Source organism: Ornithorhynchus anatinus, chromosome 3, assembly GCF_004115215.2.
Source record: "Ornithorhynchus anatinus isolate Pmale09 chromosome 3, mOrnAna1.pri.v4, whole genome shotgun sequence".
NCBI classification, from domain to species: Eukaryota; Metazoa; Chordata; class Mammalia; order Monotremata; family Ornithorhynchidae; genus Ornithorhynchus; species Ornithorhynchus anatinus.
This window is the reverse complement of record NC_041730.1, coordinates 94,861,997-94,883,545: the sequence shown is the minus strand read 5'-3', so window position 1 is coordinate 94,883,545 and position 21,549 is coordinate 94,861,997. Positions and strand designations below refer to the sequence as shown.

The 21,549-nt window shown below is 52.6% G+C and overlaps 1 protein-coding gene across 1 annotated transcript; it reads right to left on the bottom strand.

The window, feature by feature from the left end:
• Positions 1-1,931: 1,931 nt before the first annotated feature.
• On the bottom strand, positions 1,932-21,319 carry GPRIN2 (G protein regulated inducer of neurite outgrowth 2). The gene is made up of 4 exons (XM_029059438.1): positions 21,199-21,319; positions 9,401-9,448; positions 5,913-6,051; positions 1,932-4,892 (listed from the first exon to the last, which is right to left on the bottom strand). Exon 4 carries the CDS (start codon positions 4,866-4,868, stop codon positions 3,225-3,227), a length of 1,644 nt encoding a protein of 547 aa, XP_028915271.1. The 5' UTR covers positions 4,869-4,892; positions 5,913-6,051; positions 9,401-9,448; positions 21,199-21,319; the 3' UTR covers positions 1,932-3,224.
• Positions 21,320-21,549: the final 230 nt, after the last annotated feature.

Sequence of the window (21,549 nt, the reverse complement as noted above, 5' to 3'; positions counted from 1 at the left end):
CTGTGAGCCTCATGAGGGACAACCTGATTACCCTGTATCTACCCCAGCGCTTAGAACAGTGCTCTGCACATAGTAAGCGCTTAACAAATACCAACATTATTATTACTGGAAACTCTCCAGGTGTGACTCTGAGAGGTGGCTTGGCTCGTTGTGAGTTAATAATAATAATAATAATAATAATAATAATAATAATTTGGTGGCAGGGTGGTGGAGCAGTCGAGGGGAGGATCAGTTGAGAAGCCCTCCTTCCCTCCCCACCTACCCAGTCAGCAACCCATCAGCCCAGGCAACACCTCCTGCTCCACCACCCCTCTGACACGTCCTGCCTCCAAGGTGCCCAAGCCACGGGTAACAATAATAATAATGATAGTAAATTGTTAAATGCTTACTATGTGCCAAGCACTGTTCTAAGGGCTGGGGGAGCTGGGATAGGTGCAAGGTAATTAGGTTACCCCACATGGGGCTCACAGCCTTAATCTTCATTTTACAGATGAGGTGAGTGAGGCACAGAGCAGTTAAGTGGCTTGCCCAAGGTCACACAACAGACAAGTGGCGGAGCTGGGATTAGAACCCATGTCCTCCGACTCCCAAGCCCGTGCTCTTGTTACTAAGCCACGTTGCCTGAACAGCCTCGGTTTGTGGTGGCTGAGGTGCAAGAAGGTGGCCCAGCCCGATGTCTCGGGTGCTGGAGCTATAGTTTACGTGAGTGCTGGGGGGGCTGGTGGTTTGTGTCAGTGTTTTCTCGTCCCAGAAATACTGGGCTTGTGAGGCATCCCCTTGGTGCTAAAACAAAACATCAACTCCAGGCATCAAACTAAATGTAGCTTTAACCTCTGTATTTCTCTTATTAATTTTCATTTAAAAAAAAATAGTGCAGGACCAAATATTAGCGCAGCCAATTAGGCTCTAGTTTGGAGTCACAAGGTCATATTTAGACAAACCAACACCTTACAGACAACAGGACTTGGAATCCTACTCTAAGAGTAGTTCTTCCCCCAATTTCATCTTTAAGAAAACTTCACTGATGAAGTTATTACTTTACAAACACACACACACACACACATCACTACCCCAAAGTGGCCTGAATACATATCACAAGCAACACAGAAGACAGCATCCTGACAGAAGGAACTAATATCCACACTGGGGTGGGGGTGAGGGAGTGAGATAGCCCTTTAGCTACTAGATAGGAAGGACAACGTAGAAGGGGACAAAGGGTGATGCATTCACTTTCTACCCCCTGAATACTAGCATGGTTTCTTCAGGTCCACGGCGCCCCAGAAAATGAGGTTCAGTTCAGATCTTTAAGGTTTGTGCCTGAGAGCAGCAGGTAGGTGATGAGGTTTTTTACATTCTTCTTTTTTTTAATTCAGGAGCTTCTTTTCTGCTGTATTGAAAAACGTGAGATTTGGAAGAGTGCCTCTGTGGAGTGCCGGGTGTCAGAGATCGATCGCTGATGGGGGCGGGTCCCTCTGCATTTCAGCCCCGTTTAGAAATGGGCTCTTGGTGGGCATTCGGCATCGTCGACTGGAGAAGCCTAAGACTCCTTGCTCAAACGAATGCCCACAAACAAACTTACACTCACCGTCTTCCCGTGCCCTTCTAGGGGGGAGAGTGGATGACCAGTTCACCAGGGTTCACGGCATATTCAGTGGGTTCAAATGCATCATTAGCAAGCAGCGCTTCCTCTTGGCAAGCTCCGAGAAGGGATCCAAAGGCACTCGCTAATTTTCACTTTGCTCCTCTTCCACAGCCCTGCTGGTGCCCATTTCCAACCCGGAGGCAGCATGGCCTAGTGGATAGAGCACAGGCCTGGGAGACAGAAGGACCTGGGTTCTAATCTCGGCTCCCTCGCTTGTCTGTTGTGTGACCTCGGGCAAGTCGCTTCACTTCTCTGGGACTCGGTTACCTCACGTGTAAAGTGACGATTAAGATTGTGGGACAGAGACGGTGTCCAATCTGATTAATTTGTATCTATCCCTGTGCTTAGAACAGTTCTTGACAGGTAGAAAGCGCTTATTACTATTACAGATGAATACACCAGGGACCCACAGACTCCGGGGCTGGGCCACCCGTCCAAGAGAATCTCCTGGCTTTCTGACCACCACTAGCCCATGGCACTCTTGACCAAACGGCACCAGGGTGGCACCCAAGGAGACGGCCCGGCCGTCCTTCCCCGGGAAGGGCCAGCACAGATGGCAGCTGCCCTCTGGTTTCTCTCTGAAAGAGCCAGACTTTTGTCCTTCTGCCTAGGAAGGTCCCGCAAAGGTGGCGAAGTGTTTCTGCAAACCACATCCCTCCCGCCTCTCAGCCCTGCCTGGGAGTTGGGGCAAGGACATCTCTATCCCCCCGGGAAACCAATTAGCCCTTTAGAGCGGGCTTTTACGGGGGGTCATCTGGGGCTAGTTTGGTTTCTTGGGGTCAGAACTTTAAAACTGACCAGATGAAAACGATGTAGCAGATGGGATCCCGGGCATCTTCTGAAGGGCCGGATTCCATCGGTAGCACTATCGTCTCCTGGCCCCCAAACCAGCTTCGCCGTGCAGGTCACTTCAAGCTCACGGCCGGAGCCCCTTTGGACTGATAGGAAGGGCTCAGGCGTAGACTTGGTAGTAGGCAGGGGTCCCAAGGCCCCTTTAATTCACCGCCTCCTATTCGCTCCACAGAATCAGTCCTGCTGACGTGCACATTTGGTATCTAGGTTGCGAGAGGCTGCATTAGGTCTGAAATGAGGTCAAATCCTGTAACACTGAATGAACCAGACCAGGTTTCCACAGGAAATTCATCTGTAAATGGAGGATTTCAGTTCAAGAAGGGGACTCTGTTCCTTTCCCACTCCATCTAGCCCCATCGGGTGCAGAGGTGCAGTGGGCGTGTTCCGAAGGGATCGGACATGGGGAGAACCAAACACCCATCGTCGTTCGGGGGCCTGGAGCATTTCCTTGGCCTGGAAGGTAGAGGGGATGAGAAGCGAGTCAGCATTCAAGACGTGATCTTGGGTTGCTGTCCGGAGCTCAGGTTATGGGACTGGGTTGCTTCGGGTGGGGAGGCCCGGCCTCTTCTTGCGGTCATGAGCCAGAAGGACAGGCCGGGCCTTCCCCCTTCCTCCCCCCTCTGAGGTCTGTGCCATCGTGGACGATATCTTCTTCAGCTGTGCCCCTCCGGGTCAACCCGGTCGGCTCCCGCCGCCCGCCAGTCCAGGGACGGGGGAGGGACAATGCAGCTCACTCCAAGGTTGTGCTGGAACGGGCGCAGCAGCTGGGGCGGCTCAGGGAGTGGATCACGGTCCGGAAGGGCCTCCTCTTGGCCTCCTTGGTCGGGGCGTCCTTGAGGCCGGAGGGAGCCCCCTCGGACGGCTCCAGCTGGAACTGCTCGATCTGGATCTCCAGGTGTTTCTGGATGGCCAAGCCGAGGACCTCGGGGTCCACGGATGCCCCGTACACCTCCCAGGTCATGCCCTCGTTGTCCCAACGCACGTCCCGCACCGGAGACTTGGCGTCCGCCGGGCCCGGCTCCAGGTTCACCTCTGGGAACACGTGAGGGAGGGCGTCTCCCTCCGCCCGGGGGCTGGTGCCCACCGACTTGCAGGCTGGCAGCGGGGCGGTCTGCACCTCTGCGTCCTGGCACCGCGGGGACAGGTCGCCCAAGGAGGTCATGGTCCACACGTCTTTCGTCCTGGTGGCCGGACCTGTCTCCGGCTGGCTCCCTCCTGAGGCCGGACATGCTGGGATCTCCCAGGGAGCCACCCGGGCCCGCGAGGAACCGTGACCGGAGACGGGCCACTCCCCGGCCGAGCCGCAGCATGTGGCGAGCTGCCCGATGCCCAGTCCGGGCTCGCTGACCGAAGTCACGAGCTGGGGAAACGACGGCGACTCTAGGGGAGGTGGGCCATGCCAGCAGCTGGGGCCGGACCCGTCCCTCCCGGGGCCTCCCAGCTGGGACACAAGCTGGACAGCGGGAATCGGGAGAGGGTGACAGTACGCGGGATAGGTGTCGCCGACCTTGACGACGGCCCCCGCGGGGCAAGGAGTGGCAGCCGGCCTGTGGATCGGCAGGACGGGAACCGGGCGCGGGGCATCGGGAAGGGTCCCGTAGGCCCCACCGCCTTGCGGGAACACGAGTGAATAGAGACAGCTGTTTCTGGAAAGTCGGGCTCCCGGGACAGGGGATAGGAGGGGTCCCGGGTCGCTGTACCCTGTGGCACTTGGCGGGGCAGGCCCGCCAGCCACCCGGCCGGTGGAGGCATTAGGGCCCGCCGGGAGGGTCATCGGAACGAACCGGTTTCTGTTTTCCTGTCCCATCAGCCCACCACACCACCTCCCTGCGTGGCAGCCCAGAGCCCCAGACAAGGTGCCCAATGCAGAGCAGCTGGCACTGGCTTCCTTGGCAGGGATGCTGCCGGGGGTCCTGTCCGCGTGAGTGAGGTCCGAGTGACTCCTCTGCATGGCGCCTTCGGGGGCGACATTCTCCTCCTTGCTGCTCTTCCCGTAGACCCCCAGGCCTCTCGTTCCCCAGGCTCCGGGGGACCAGACCTCAGGTGGATCGTGGTCGGCCATGCCGGCGGGCTCCTCCGCCTCCTCACCCACACGTCTCTCGGGGGAGATGCCCGCGCTGGGGGGCAGGTCGGCCCTGAGCGTCCCCTGGAGCTCTCCTTGCCCCAGTGAGCCCTGGCAGACGGTGCTACTGGTGCTCTTTCTGAGCTCCGTCCGGCTGCCGGGACCATCCTGGGCATCCGCTGGCCTGGGCCCCAGCAGGCTGGATGAGCTGCGAGACAGCGGCTGGCAGCGGAGGTGCAGGTGGGCATGGCACGCGGTGGCCAGGCTTTCCTGGGGGGAGGGGCTGGGCAGCGGGGACCGGCTGGTGGCCATGGCAGCGGGAGCAATGGACTGTTTCTGTGGGAAGAAGCAGAATGGGACCTTCATAGCCTGGGAGCCCCTCCAAGGATGGGGGTCCGTGTCTAATTCTCTCCTTTGTACTCTTGCTTAATTATTATGGTACTTGTTAAGGGCTTACTATGTGCCAAGCACTGTTCTAAGCACTGGGACAGATATAAGTTAGTCAGGTTGGACACAGTCCCTTAATTCCCATTTTACAGATGAGGTAACTGGGGTAATGAGAAGTGAAATGACTTGCCCAAGGTCACACAGCAGACGTGGAGAAGCCGGGGTTAGAACCCATGACTTTCTGACTCCCAGACTCGTTCTTTATCCACTAAGCCTGGCTCTTAATACAGTGCTCCACACACTGTAAACATTTTAATACTATTACTACTAATAAGAGCTGGGCACAGCAGAAGGGAGGCGCGGGAGGGAGGACCATTCGAACTACACGGTGAACTCTCCCAGCATCCACAGAAGCTGAGCCCCATCCTACCTCCCCTCCCACTGCGCCACTAGAACTCAACCAGCCCTAGAAGGGCCTCTCCAACCTCCCGGGGACCCTCCCCAGTGAGGTTGAGGCCAATTTCAGTGGATGGTGACCCCCGGCCAAGGGAAGATGGTAGGGTTGTGGGAGAGGTATGGAGTGTGGAGGAAGGTAGGTCCGATTTGAAATCTCCTATTCTGTGTTCTCCTGCCTTCCCCGACTGATTCAGTACCCCAACGTCAAAAATGCCTCCTCAGTGTGGCTGGATGCTCGGTCTGACCTGGGCACTCCTTCTGGCTTGTGTCTATGTCCTGGCTTCCCCTCAGAACAGCTCCATTCTGCCATTCCCTTTCCTCCAGCCCCAGGGAATCAGGTTGAAGAGCAGAGAGAACTGACCCACGCAAGCAATGGGGGAAGAGAGTTAAAGTTGGGGACACCCTGAGGAAATAACTGCTGAGGTGGGGGGGGCGGTGCCTGGGAGACCGCATACGGGTGGCACAGATACCCCCACCCTCGCCCTTCCCAGAAGTATTATGCAGTCCCCTCACCTGCCTTCCCACATCCCAACCACAGTGGTCAGTGTCGCGGTTCAGGGGTGCCGGGCGTCCCCTCTGGCATCATCTCGTCGATGGTCCGTCCTGCAGCCCCTGGCATCCGGATCCAGAGCACTTCCGAAGGTTGAGCCTCCTGCAGACAGAGCCATGGGTGGGGGAGGAAAGAAGATGTTCAGCAGGTGAGAGAGGCAGAGAGGTGGGGGAATTGCAGGGATCAATGGGCCTCTCAGACCCTGGGTCCCCAAATGGCAGGGAAAGGACAAACCACAAAGCAGAAAGGTAAGTCCCAGCCAGGCTAATCCACGGATCTTTGGTGGAAGAGACTATGACCCTTAGGATTCCAGACCAAAGGCCTGAGACCTCGCTGATCTATCCACATCAGTCACTGGATGGACATGGAAGCCTCTGAGGACCGTTCCGTGACTGGGGATGACAGGAGATGTAACTGTAGACAGGTTCGGGCTCCGGCACATGGGCCCGGCAGGCAGAGCGGCAGCAGCAGCCTGGCGTGGCGTCTTTCAAGTGAGGGAGCTGTTCCCCTTGAGCTGAGCCTTCGGGAGGCCAGACGCCAAGCACCAGAGTCGCAGATAGGCCCCACAAAGACGCTAACACGTCAGTTTTGCGTCGGGCCACCTTTCTGTTCCAGTGACGTAGAGCACGCAGCGTGGCAATCCCACACCGGGCTCTTTGGCCCCATCGGCGTGCACGGATAGGGATCTCTCTGCCAGGAGTGCCAACTTCAAAAAACGCTCATCCCCTTTTGGTAGAACCGTGTGTAGGAGCCCTAGATGGTTTCTTCTCGGTACCCGGGCAGCCCCACACGGACTTCCGTTCATTCGGGGGCCGAGATGAGAAGGCAGATCTAGTCTGCCCTGGGCTCACCCTCCCATGGGCGTGGCAGACGTCTGGCCCGACTCCTGCCACCTCGAGCTTCTTAAAGCAGTCTGGCAAGCTGCTCTGGGAAACCAGGGAGGGTCGGCTTACTACGGGTGCAAGTGCTCAGTACAGTGCTCTGCATTCAGTAAACGTTCAGTAAATACCGTCGATTCATTTAAAAGGCTTCAAGAGGAAGAGCGAGGCCTGTGTGTGGAGGGGTTAGGGGAGGGGGCTTGAGGGATGGCGGGTCCTTTACTCTCAGGCCGACAGAGGAAGGATTAGAAGGATCAAAGTGGAATGGCCACCCTCTATTTTGGGCTTAGCTCCGTGGGGTAGGTGAGGAATCTGGATTGCTCCCACTAATCCCAAAGAATTACTGGAAATGGCAAATTTGCTTTTCCCTTCTGCCCGGTGATTCACATCAGTGACCTACTTAATCAGCCTGGACCTGAAATCGCCACGTTCTCCTCTTTGTGCAGTTTCTCTCTGGGAGGTTTACTGGCTCGCTGTTCCATCCCCCGCACTTCACCCCGCAGCTGGCCCCATCGGCAAGCGACTCCCAGGAGGAAGAAAATTCCCAACTCGACCTTGCGCCAGGCTGTGCTCTGAGTCCCCCAAGAACACCGCTGCCCACCTCAGGGGGAACCACGTCCTCAGATTTGGCCGTTTCTCCTACCGGTCATTTATCTTAAAGGCTCTCTCCCACCAGCCTGTGGAGTCCTTGAAGGCAGGAATCTTCTCTATAGTTTTTAAACTAGGAGTCCCCTGAGGGACAGGGACCATATTCTGTGCATTCTTTCCCAGTGCTGAGTACAGTGCTCTGCACACAGTAAGTGCTTAATAAATACTATCAATATTACCGCTCTACCAACTCAACTGTACCAGGGGAGTAGTGTCACTTAGTGGAAAGCACATGGGCCTGGATTCAGAGGATCTGGGTTTTAACCCCAGCTCTGCCACCTGCTTGCTGTATGACCTTGAGTAAGTCACAACTTCTCTGGACCTCAGTTTCCTCATCTGTAAAATGGGATTCAATACCTGTTCTCCCTTTTAGACTGTGAGTCCCATGTGGGACTACCCGATTATCTTGTAACTACCTAAGCGCTTAGTACAGGGTTTGACACAGGGTAAGCACTTAACAGATACCACACTTATTATTACAACTCTCCCAAATGCTTAGTACTGTGCTTTGCACACACTAAGTACTCAATAAATGCTATTGATTGATCGATAGGTGGATGGGTAGAGGCCACGTCTATGAGACAGGACTTAGAGTTTCTGGATCCATCACTCACTGCCTGTCCCGGTGTTTCTCCTCTCCAGCAGGGGAAGGTAGTAAGGGTGACACATTGCCCCCCACACTGCCCCACTCCAGGCAGGTGCCTGCCTGCTTTCATTCATTCAATAGTATTTATTGAGCGCTTACTGTGTGCACAGCACTGTACTAAGAGCTTGGAAAGCACAATATAGCAATAAAGAGAGACAATCCATGCCCACAACAGGTTCACGGTCTGGGAAGGGGGAGACAGACATCAGTACAAGTAAACAGGCATCAATATAAACAAATAGAATGATAGATATATACATATATACATAAGTGTTGTGGGGAGGGGAGAGGGGGAAGAGGAAAGGGAGCATGTCGTGGTGATGTGAAAGAGAGAGGGAGTTGAGGAAAAGTGGGGCTTAGTTTGGGAAGACCTTTTGGAGGAGGTGTGCCTTCAGTAGGGCTTTCAAAGGGGGGAAGAGTGATTGGCGGATTTGAGGAAGGAGGGCATTCCATGCCAGAGGTAGGACACGGGCATAGGGGTCAGCAGCGTGATAGGCGAGAATGAGGCACAGTGAGAAGGTTAACACCAGAGGAGCAGAATGTATGGGCTGGGATGTAGAAGTAGAGAAGGGAGGTGAGGTAGGAAGGGGCAAGGTGATGGGGAGCTTTGAAGCCAATAATGAGGAGTTTTTGTTTGCTATGGAGGTGGATAGGTAACCACTGGAGATTTTTAAGGGGGGTGGGGGTGACATGCCCTGAACATTTCTGTAGAAAGATATCTGGCAGAATGAAATATGGACTGAAGTGGGGAGAGGCAGTAGGTTGGGAGGTCTGAAAGGAGGCCGATGCAATAATCCAGTCAGTTTAGGATGAGTGACTGTACTAACGTGGTAGCAGTTCGGTTGGAGAGGAAAGGGTGAAACTTGGCGATATTGTGAAGGTGAGACCGACAGGATTTGGTGAGGATTGATTATGTGGGTTGAATGGGAGAGCGGAGTCAAGGATGACACCAAGGTTATGGGCTTGTGAGATGGGAAGGATGGTTGTGCCATCTACAGTGACGGGAAAGCTCTGCTTGCTCTGCACTGCTCGCTGCCTAATGCAGAGCCGGAGCCTAGACCGTGAGCTCGTTTTGGTCAGGAGATGTGCCTGTTTATTGTACTCTCCCAAGCACTTAGTACAGTGCTTTGCACACAGTAAGTGCTCAATAAATACAATTGTACGAAAGAATGAATGAATGAATGAGTGGAGCCCGTCGGCCTGAAGGGGTCCTGGATGCAATGAGGGATTGAAGTTGGTGGGTCTGGGAGGCACTTTGTAGTTGGAGCATCTCACTCACCCCAGGATCCAGTTCCACTGGTCCCCAAAGCCTCCAGAGGGGGCCAATCTGCAGGAATTAAAAAACAAAAGCTTCAGGTGAGCCAGTGATCATCACCCTCTCTCAGGGCTTAGGTGATGCAGAGTGGGGCCTGGGCATGTCTCTGCCACCTCTGCTGAGCCCAGAGGGGTCATTGATTCTCTCCAATGGTCTCCAGCCACCTGCCGGGATCCCAAACCCAATGTCCTGAATCTTCCTGGGGGGGAGTAGCCATTACGGGCTAAAGGGACTCCCCCGCAACCCCGCCATCCGCAGCCCCGGCACCGGGTCCCAGGGGAACTCTGGCCTCCAGCTGACTGGAGGTCCCAGGGTGATGGAAAACAGACGGAAGCAGTGACAGTCAGAGACGGTGGAAGCCTTGCTGGCCCTGAGGAGGGCACAGCAGGGCCACTCTTACTGACTGGTATTACAGCATAGGATGTGACCCCGGAGCGGCCTGGACGGGAAAAGTGAGGAGACAGTGTGGCCTGGTGGAGAGGACGGCGGGTCTGAGAGTCTGAAGATCTGGGTTCTAGTCCCAGCTCTGCCCTTGGCCTGCTGGTTGATCAAGTCGATTCACCTCTCTGGACCTCGGTCTCCTCATCTGTTAAATGGAGATAGGATACCGGCTCTCTGTTCCTCTTAGGTTGGGATTGTGTCTCCAAATGTTGAGCTACACACAGGAAGCGCTAAGTAAATCCCTGCATGGGACTGGGACACAGTCTGATCTGATTATCATAGGTCTACCTCAGTGTTTAACACAGTGCTTGACACATAGGAGCCAAGGAATGAACTTCATTGTACTGTCCTGTCCCAAGTGCTAAGTACACGTTGCTTGAGAAGCAGCATGGCTTAGTGGATAAAGCACAGGCCACGAAGCCATCAGGACCTAGGTGCTAAACCTGACCCGTGGAACCTTGGGCAAGTCACTTAACTTCTCAGTGCCTCCATTACCTCAACTGTAAAATGGTGATTAAGACTGTAAATTAAAGCCCATTTGGGACGGGGATCCAAGCTGATTAGCTTATGTCTACCCAGTTCTTAGTACAGTGCCTGGTATATAGTAAGTGCCTAAAAATACTATTATTAGTGTTATTATCAAATACCATTTAAAGAAGTACAGTGCCCTGTACACCATGGACACTCAATAAATACCACTGATTGATTTATTTCCTTTCACTGGTTCTATTTCTGATTTTGCCTACCTTACCCTGTCATCCTCTCTCATGTGTCTGTTCTCCCCTCCTTAACAGCAGGAGCCCCTCATGGACACAGGGCCCAATGTCTCCTGCCCTCTCCCAGCACCTAGGAGAGAGGCATTCAGGAAATACTACCGATTGATTGCTAAGCCCTTAGTGAATGTAGTTTTGATTGGTAGCGGCCCGGAATAATCGACTCTAAATGAGAGAGGGGACCCGCTGAGAGAAATCTCCCAGAAACCTGCATCTCCCTGACAAGAAAGAGTAATGGAGGAGAGGCTGAGGAGAAGCTGAGGAGAGAGAGGCCATTTCCTGCAGTTTTGGCTCAGCTAAGGGTGCCCATGCTGGGCCACTCTGCTGCCCAGATCATCTTTCTACAGAAACATTCAGGGCATGTCACCCTCTCCTCAAAAATCTCCAGTGGCTGCCCATCATAGCAAACGAAAACTCCGTTTCAAACAAAAACTCCTCACCATTGGCTCCATCACCTTGCCCCCTCCTACCTCACTTCCCTTCTCTCCTTCTACAACCCAGCCTGCACACTTGGCTCCTCTGGTGCTAACCTTCTCAATGTGCCTCCATCTCACCCATCTCGCTGCTGACCCCTGGCTCATGTCCTGCCTCTGGCCTGGAACGCCCTCCCTCCTCTAATCCGACAGACAGTCCTTCTCCCGCCGCTTCAAAGCCTTATTGAAGACACATCTCCTTCAAGAGATCTTCCCAGACTAAGCCCCACTTTTCCTTATCTCCCCCTCCCTTCCGCGTCTCCCTGACTTGCTCCCTTTGCTCTCCCCCTGCCCCCCACTCCAGCCCCTGCCCCGGCACAGCCCCACAGCACTTATGTACATATCTGTAATTTTATTTATTTGTATTGATGTCTGTCTCCCTGCCTCTTGACTCTGAGCTCATTGTGGGCAGGGAATGTCACTGTTTAGTGTTGTATTGTATTTCCCAAGTGCTTAACACAGTGCTCTGCACACAGTAAGTGCTTAATAAGTACAATTGAATGAATGAATCAGTGAATGTGAGGCTGCAGAGCCACAGAGGTGAAGTCATTCTGCTCAGCTCTATTACAACTAGAATTCAAACTCCAAACCTCCTGAACCTTTAGGCAGGCAACATATCCACCAAATCTGTTATATAATAATGACAATAATAATAATGGTATTTAAGTGCTTAGTATATGCCAAGCACTGAGGAAGGTACAGGATAATCAGGTCCCACATGGGGCTTACAATCTAAGCAGCAGGGAGAACAGTTATTGAATCCCCATTCTGCAACTGAGGGAACTGAGGCACAGAGAGTGTTCAAGTGAGTTGCCCAAGGTCACACAACAGTAAGTGGAGAAGCTGGGATAGCTCAACTGATTCCCGGGCCTGGGCTCCTTCCATCAGACCATGTTGCTTCCCTTGTATTTTCCCAAGTGCTTAGTTCAGTGCTCTGCACACCCTAAGTGCTCAATAAATATGATTGATCCTTGCCATCGTTCTTTGGAAAGAATGCTGAGAGAAGGCTGAAGGGTCAGAGTGCTTTGAGGCTGAAGTGCTCCTCACACTAGGGCAGGGTTTGCAGACTTTTTAAGAAACTGTTCTCCTGCATTCCCAAGCTTTCCCCTTATTAATAATACCATTAATAATAATGATAATAATCATACTTGTTAAGCGCTTATTTATATGCCATGTGCTGGGGCAGATAGAAGTTAATCAGGTTGGAAACAGTCCTTGTCCCCCATGGGCTCACACTCTTAATCCCCATTTTACAGATGAGGTAACCAAGGTCCAGAGAAGTTAAGTGACTTGCCCAAGGTCACACAGTAGACACACAGTGAAGCCGGCATTAGAACCCGTGTCCTTCTCACTCCCAGGCCCGTGCTCTATTAGTACTGCTCTTTCAGCGCCCTTTTTGGTGCTCCTTCCTTTGTGCCCCCCACCCCCACCCAACAGGCGTGCATGTGTGTACACGCACACACCCACACACACATACACACACCTTGGATGAGATGAGGAACAAGTCTTGACACTGTCCCCCCAGCTCCCTAGAGTTCATTACTTCCTGTGCCCTCGACACGATGACAGCGAGTCCAACAGGAGGCCGGCAGACGCTGCTGCGATGACCAACGTCCCCTACACGAGCTGAAGCTGTTTCCACCCTACCCTAGAGGGATCCCAGCCACTGGGAAAGCACCCCTGACTCCTTCATGAGGCACCCCAAGCAAACAGCAAGAGGGGGTTTCTTACAACAGCAGCAAACCAGGTGTGGAGGGTCCCAGGCCCACTCGATTCACTCAGAAGGATTTCGTTCCACCTGAAGGGTCAGAGAGTTGGAGCCAGGTGGTGAGCGTGCTCCGAGTAGTCCTGGGATCTCCGACAGGAAATCTCTTCCTTTCTGGGCATTCATGCACAAGGGTGACTGATGTACTCAGCTTGGCAACCACCGAGCACCCATTGGCGCCCAGCACCGTCCTAAGGTCTTGGCCTAAATTCTAAGGGAGGGAATGGCTGGCCTTGCCCAGTTCCAGAGGGTGGCACACTTTGGCATTGAGCCTGGCACTCCAGCCTCTCTCTGGCTGAGGTTCTGTTGCTGCCTCTGGAGCCCCACCCTGGGTCCCCACCCACATCTAGCCTGTTAGTCCTCACCCTGCCACTTGCAGTCTTTTTTTAATGGTATTTGTTAAACACTTACTATGTGTCAAACATTGTTCTAAACGTTGGGGTAGATATAAGTTAGTTAGGTCAGACATGGTCCCTGTCCCACACAGGGCTCACAGTCTAAGTAGGAGGGAGAACCGATATTTAACCCCCATTTTAATCCCCATCTGTAAAATGGGGATTAAGGCTGTGAACCCCATGTGGGACAGGGACTGTGTCCAACCTGATTAGCTTGTATCCACCCCAGCGCTTAGAACAGTGCTTGAAACACAGTAAGTGCTTAACAGATACCATCACCGCCATCATTTTACAGTTGAGGAAACCGAGGCATAGAGAAGTTAAATGACTTGCACGAGGTCACGCAGCAAGCAACTGGCAGAGCTGGGATTAGAACCCACGTCCACCATCTCCCAGGCCCATGCTCTTTCCACAAGACCATGCTGGTTTTCCTCTCCCTTAGTCAGGCCCATTTCCAGTTAAGTTTCGGGCTACCGTGGCAGGATGGGTGGAGAATCCCATTAGTGGCCCAGGAGGGAGGGGAGGGTGAAAAAGAATCCTAGAGCCGGGCCTGGGGTGGCAGGGGCTGGGATACAGCTGGCCTGTGCCCATCCACATGACTTCTCTCTTCCCCCTGCGAGCAAAGGCAGTGAGTGGATTGTTTCAGAATAATAACAATAATAATGACAACAATTATTATTATCATTATTATCTATGTGTCACGAACTGAACTAAGCCCTGGGGTAGATTTAAGTAAAATGATCAGACACTATTCCTGTTCCACACAAGGCTCCCAATCTAATTGGAAGGGCAAGTTGCTTTTCCCTCGTTTTACAGAAGAGGAGACAGAGGCTCTGAGAAGTGAAGTGACCAGCCCAGGGTCACACAACAGGCAAGCGGGAGCCAAGATTAGAACCCAGGTTTCTGGACTCCAACTGTCCGGTGTTTTTCCCACTGGAGGAGGGGGGGATTATCTGAATTACCCTTTGAGTGGTAATGGGGGACAGAAATCTCTGCAAGAGGGAAATGAACTTTGGTCCTTTGAAAGGCGTAAAGGGCTTTCTCTGAGTGAATCAAAGTGGGTCATCAACTATGGCCTTCCTTCCCCATAGACAGTGAGCTCGTCATCGTGGGCAGGAATGTGTCTGTTGTTATAGAGTACTTTCCCAAGCTCTCAGTAGAGTGCTTTGCACACGGTAAGCGCTCAGTAAGTAAGACTGAACAAATGAATGGTCTCCTCAGGGAGAGCCTCACCCAAGCAAGTGTTAACGTACTTCCCATTCCCACAGCTCCTCTGCCCCTAGACCCATCAGAACTTCCTCTAGACTGTGAGCTCCTTGTGGGCAGGGAACACGTCTACCAATGCTGATGCACTGCATACTCCCAAGCACTTAATACAGTGCTCTGCACTCAGTAAGTGCTCAATAAATACCATTATTTTTTGTTCTTCTTTACACACACGGAGGCCAGCTTCTCATTTGGAGTGCAGGGAGAGCCAAATGGGATTGTTTCATTCAGACGGATATTTTTCAGCCCTGCTTGGAAACCCTGAAGCCTTTTCAGGGTCCTGGGATGAGCGAGGGTGGGATTCTGGAGGCAAAGCCTCGAGCAATAACATTACTGGGTCAGAGCAATGTCACGTTTGCCCACTATTCCATTTTCAGAAGTGGCAAGAGAATATTAATGGACACCACCACCACCACGCCTGGCTCTTGAGCCAATAATCCTAGTATTATCCTTGACTCTGAACCTCTCTTACAACTCCCCCATCCACTCTGCAACAGAATCCTATGAGTTCTTCCTCTACAACATTTCCATTGCGAAGCAGCATGGCATAGAGGATGAAGCACGGAACTGGAAGTTAGAAGGTTCAAATGCCGGCTCCGCTGTGTGACCTTGGGCAAGTCACTTCACTTCTCTGGGTCTCAGTTACCTCATCTGTAAAATGGGAATGGAGACTGTGAGCTCCATGTGGAAAAGGGATTGTGTCCAAACTAATCTGTTTAGGGACTGTGTCCAAACCAATCTGCTTGTATCTACCCCAGTACTTAGTATAGTTCCCGGCACACAGTTAAGCACTTAACAGATACCATAATTATAATTATTATTTATTATTCCAGAATCCATGCCTTCCTCTCCTTCCAAAAGGCCTTCACACTGGTCCAGGCATCAGCCTCCTCACGGATCTCCCTGCCTCCAGTTTCTCCCCTCTCTAGTCTATAATTCTATTTGCTGGATCATTTTTCTAAAAAGTTGCTCCGCATGCATCTCCCCACTCTTCAGAAACCTTGAATAGTGGCCCGTTCCTCTCTGCATCAAACAGAAAATCCTGACTATTGGCTTTAAAGCACTCGATCAGTTCTCTCCTTCGCACTTAGTTACTCTAATTTCCCACTATGCTCCAGCTTGAAATCTTCATTCCCCTCAAGCTAACCCACTTACTGTGCTGTGGTTAGCTGTCTCATCTCTCATTCGTTCAATCATATTTATTGATTGAGTGCTCACTGTGGGCAGAACACTGTATGTAGCACTTGGGAGAGCTGCTTGTGAAGCAGCATGGCTTAGTGGAAAGAGCACAGGCGTGGGAGTCAGAGGTCATGGGTTCTAATCCCGGCTCCACCACTTATCAGCTGTGCAATTTTGGGCGGGTCACTTAACTTCTCTGTGCCTCAGGTACCTCATCTGTGAAATGGGGATTAAGGCTGTGAGCCCACGTGAGACATCCTGATGACCTTGTATCTACCACAGCCCTTAGAATAGTGCTTGGCACATAGTAAGTGCTTAACAAATGCCAGTATTATGATTATTATTACACTTAAACAGACACGTTCCCTGCCCGCAGTGAGCCTGTAGTCTAGAGTCTATATCTCTTGGCTTGTGCCTTCCTCTCTGCCCGAAACTCTCTCCTGTTTCAGATCTGACAGACCTCGGATCTCCCCCCTCTTCAAAGCCCATCTGACTTCACATCTCCTCCAGGAGGCCTTCCCTGATTAATCTCTAATCTCCCCCATTGTGTATCACATCCAATCACATAGCGCAGTGTCCACACCATCGGCAAATGCTATTGATGAAGAAGAAACCAGTTAAGGGTTGTGCCTTGAAACATTTATTCTCATGCCTAGGAATGGACTAACAACCCTAACTCTCCTTCTAGAGATCCATTAGGGACCATTCATTCATTCAGGCATTCATTCAATTGAATTTAATGAGTGCTTACTGTGTGCAGAGCACTGTACTAAGCAGTTGGGAGAGTACAATACAACAATAAACAGACATATTCCCTGCCCACAACGAGCTTACAGTCTAGGGCCGGGGGGAGATGGACATCAATACAAATAAATGAATTACAGATATGTACACAAGTCCTGTGGGGCTGGGAGGTGGGGAAGAACAAAGGGAGCAAGTCAGTGTGACGCAGAAGGGAATGGGAAAAGAGGAAAGGGGGGCTTAATCTGGGAAGGCCTCTTGGACCACTTGTCCATAGGCAACCTAAAGCCCTCTGGAACGTCCTGATGTGTCCAGCTACCTAGCTCTGAATGCTTCTGCCTTAGATTTGCTGCACTGTGAGTTGGGCACACCCAATGCCCCATCAGAAGTGACTATCACTGGGGGTAGGGGTGAGAGAGGCGGAGGGGAGGGTCCCGGGGAGAAAGGTACAGGGGCCTGGAGAGACTTGGGACCTTTGACAATGAATAAATGGCAGGGAGCTGCTCTATTTTACTATCAAGTAACCAATGCAGTTCCTTGCTTTAGGTCAGGACTATAGCCTCGTAAAACCTTTACAGGTGAATAAAGCAATGTAGCCAGGAAAGAGCTGGGCAGACCCAGGAGGCCTGAAAATCCCAGTCACGCCCCTACTTGCAGGCCAGGTGGGCTAGTGACCCGTTGTGACCCCAGGCCCCACCTACTGGTGACCGATCTCTGCATGGCAGAAACTGAGCCGGGGAGAGATTCGACTCCATTCTCAGAGAGCCATTTCTCCCTCTGGATTCACGGCGAGCTTCCTGCAGTGGTGACAGTTATCCCCAGATGCAGCGGGCAGTTCTTCCCGCCTTCAGACCTCAAACCTCATGGTGCCTGGGGCCTTCCAGGAGAAGGAAGGGCTTGTTGTCAACACCTTGTCTCTAAACCGAAAACATTTATTCACAGATCCTTTCCAAAGGGAAAGCAGTGTGACCTAGTGGATAGGTCATGGAACTGGGAGTCAGAAAGACCTGGGTTCTAATTCGGGCTCTGCTACTTATCTGCTGTGTGACCTTGGGCAAGTCACTTCACTTCTCTGTGCCTCAGTTACCTCACCTGTAAAATGGGGATTATGACTGTGAGCCCCGAGTGGGACAGGGACCGTATCCAACGCGATTAACTTGTATCTACCTCAGTGTTTAGTACAGTGCTTGCACCTAGTAAGAGCTTAACAAATATCATAAAAAAAAGAGAAGTCTACTGGGATGGAGAACAGATCTAGGGTTCAGCTTCCCTTTGTTTTAGTCCATCCTCTTGAATTAGGCCAAGTGTTCATTTCTAAAAAGCCCGGCGCCAAGATATTAGGGAACCGATCACGAACACAGCAGGGGAAATGGCAGCCTAAAGACAAGCCAGTGTCAACACTCATTTATCCCCCGCCAGTCATGGCTCTCACTCCAATTTCCGAATGGACGAAGGGAATTGCTTCCCTGAGGTCCACAAAGCAATTTTGGTTTGATTAATAGATTGGGCTCTTAGTCTAAATAGGTGCGTTTATTCTAAGTAGAATTTCCCCAAGATCTCTCCTGTTGCTTAGGTTTCAAGAGGAAAAAGAGAAACACTTTTTGACATTTATTTTTTTGGGGGAGGATGTTTTTGCCTTGCTGTCTGCCATTTTAATTCCCAGGCCATTTTAATATTTGATCATTCACTCACAACAACGATGAGTTGACATGGTCTCATCCAAGGGGTATGTTCTCACACCTCCCTTACCTTTCATTTGGGGAAGTCTTATTAATCCTTTAATCCTCCAGGTACCTTAAACCAAAACTGATTCCTGTATAATCTGCAGCCTGGAATTCCCAATATAGGGAGAGTGGAGAAGCTAAAGGTAGCTTTTGTGGGCAGGGAATGTGTTTGTGTACTCTCCCAAGCTCGTAGTACAGTGCTATGCACACAGTAAGGGCTCAATAAATATGATCGAATGAACGAATGAATTTCAAAGCTTTGAACCATGCAGATAATAACTAAAATTAGAATGCCACTAAATCCTCCAAAAAGAATCCTGAAATTTAACTGGTTCAACAGCAGCATCACATGAATGTGTGTGTGCTTACTAACTGTGGTATTTGTTAAGGGCTTACTATGCGTCAAGCACTATCCAGGCACTGAGATAGATACAAGATAATCAGGTTCCACAAGGGGCTCACAGCCTAAGTAGGAAGGAGAACAGGTCTTGAATCCTCATCTTGCAGATGAGGGAACCGAGGCACAGAGATGTTAAATGACTCGCCTAACGTCACATAACAGGTACAAGATGGAGCGGGGATAAGAAACAAGTCCTCTGACTCCCAGGCTCATGTTCTATCCACTAGACCTCACTGTTTTCATATATATATACATACGTATGTATATATATATAAATATATATGTGTGTGTAAAGATACATACATACATATCTTTACATTCAAATGCTAGCCCTACCTGGAATTTATTTTAATGTCTGTCTTCCCTGCTAAATTTTAAGCTACTGGAGCGTAGGGGATCGTATCTTTCAATTCTCTTGTATTCTCCCAGTGGTCTGCATATAGTAATGCTCAATAAATACCAATGAGTGATTTGTACTAAAGTGTAACCCTCAGAAGAAAAGGTGGTTGGCATTTTTACCACTAAATAAAGGCAAGAACTTGAGTAAGATTAAAATGATTTTTCCAGATTTGCTCCAGGGCCAGAGGAAGGGATATAGTTTCCCCTTCCCCTCATGCAGGCGGACCCTCACCCTCCTATTTTTGCTCCTGTTCAGCCCGGGGTGCCTCGGGAGCACAAGGCCTAATCGACCCCCAGTTTTGCCATCTGGCTGGGCAGCTGAGGGGGAAACCTTTCTTAGTCTCCGATGGGCAGGCGGCAGTGTCCCTAAGAGGCCTGGTGCTGCAGCCTTTCACACTGCATGGAATTAGGCATGGAATCACAGCTGTCCAGAGAGGTGGGAGGGCAAGGCCAGCGTCTGTGGAGCAGGAGGGACAGAGCTGGAGGGGTAGGAACAGGAGGAGCAGGAGAAATATGGGGGGTTAGGGGGGATGGGAAGGAGCAAGAGAAACATGAGGTGGGTGGGGAGGAGCAGGAGAAGGATCAGGAGGATGAGGAGTAGCAGGAGCAGGAGGAACAGAAGCAGGGGCAACAGGAGGAAGGAGAGCAGGGGGAATAGGAGCAGGAGGAACAGGAGAAAAAGAAGCAGAAGGAGCAGGGGGGAAAAGAGTGGGAGGAAAAGGAGAGGAGGAGCAGAAGAAAAGGGAGCGGGAGAAGCAGGAGGAAATGGAGCAGGAGGTAAAGGGGTAGGATGAAAGGAGGAAAAGGAGCAGGAGGAGTGGGGGGAAATGAGCAGGAGGAAAAGGAGAGGAGGAGCAGGAGATAAAGGAACAGGAGGAAAAGGAGTGTGAGAAGCAGAAGGAAAAGAATAGGAGGAAAAGGAGCAGGAGAAGCAGGAGGAAAAGGAGAGGAGGAGCAGGAGGTAAAGGAGCAGGAGGAAAAGGAGAGGAGGAGCAGGAGGAAAAGGAGTGAGAGAAGCAGGAGGAAAAGGAGCAGGAGAAGCAGGAGGAAGAGGAGCAGGCAGTAAAGGAACAGGAGGAAAAGGAGGAACAGGAGCAGGAGGAACAGGAGGAAGAGGAGCAGAAGGTAAAGGAACAGGAGGAAAAGGAGCAGGAGGAGCAGGGGGGAAATGAGCAGAAGGAAAAGGAACAGGAGAAGCAGGAGGAAAAGGAGAGGAGGAGCTGGAGGAAAAGGAGTGTGAGAAGCAGGAGGAAAAGGAACAAGAGGAAAAGGAGCAAGAAGAAAAGAAGCAGGAGGAGCAGGGGGGATGTGAGCAGGGGGGAAATGAGCAGGGTAAAAAGGAGCAGGAGAAGCAGGAGGAAATGGATCACGAGAAGCAGGAGGAAATGGATCAGGAGGAGCTGGAGCAAAAGGAGTGTGAGAAGCAGGAGGAAAAGGAACAAGAGGAAAAGGAGCAAGAGGAAAAGGAGCAGGAGGAGCAGGGGGGAAATGAGCAGGAGGAAAAGGAGCAGGAGAAGCAGGAGGAAACGGATCAGGAGGTAAAGGGGTAGGAAGAAAAGAGGAGGAGGGGGCGGCCGGGGCGGTCGGGCCGGGGAGGGGAGCTCCCGTTATTATCATCAGGCGGCCCCCGGTGCATCCCCTGTGGGCCCCCTAAATGGGCGGCTACCCGCTTCCCTCGGCCTCGGCCCTCAGCCGGCTCTCCATCGGGCCAGAATTAATGGCCTGGTCTGTCTGTCTCGGTCTCTGTCTGTGCCTCTGTCTCTCCTCGTCCCCTGGCCTCGGCGCCGCCCGGAGTCCGGCCTGGGCGCGCCATCTGGTCCGGCCAGGACAGGCCGGGGAGGGGAGGGGGCCGGGACAGGACGGGGGTGGGGAGACCGGACAGGGGAGGGGGACCCCCGCCCCCTGCCCCATCCATCCATCATCCATCCATCCATCCATCCATCCATCCATCCATCCATCCATCCATCCAACCCCACACCGGGCAGGGCCTCCCCCTCCCCCAGGGTCCCAGGCTCCCCCGGCCTCGAATGTCCCCCAGGGGCAGGTGGGAGGGACCAGGGGACCAGGGACAGGAGGGACAGGAGGGACGGGGGGACAGGAGGGACGGTCTTCCTAGGGACACGTCCCCCACGAGGGACCCCAACTTGGCAACGCCCCGGGATGCCCGGTCCGGTCCGGTCCAGCCCAGCGCAGCCCTGGCTCTTACCTGCCGGGCGCCTCCTCTTCCTTTTTTTCCTCTTTTCCCTCCTCCTCCTCCTCCTCCACAGGTCCTTTCCCACGGGGCTGGCGCCCGGACAAGAGGGATCTGGGTCCGGGCCGGGCCCAGCCGCCCCCGCCGCCGCCGGGAGGAGGGACAGCAGGGACAGCAGGGACAGCAGGGACGGGGGGAGGGACAGGAGGGGAGAGGAGGGGCTGGGGGCTGGGAGGGTGGGGAAGGGGGAGGAGCTGGAGCGAGGAGGGAGGGATCGACGCCGACCTCACCTAGCCCGCCCGGCCTCATCCGGACCTCACTCCCCCTTCTTCCCCCTCTACTCCCTTCCCCTCTTCTCCTTCTTGC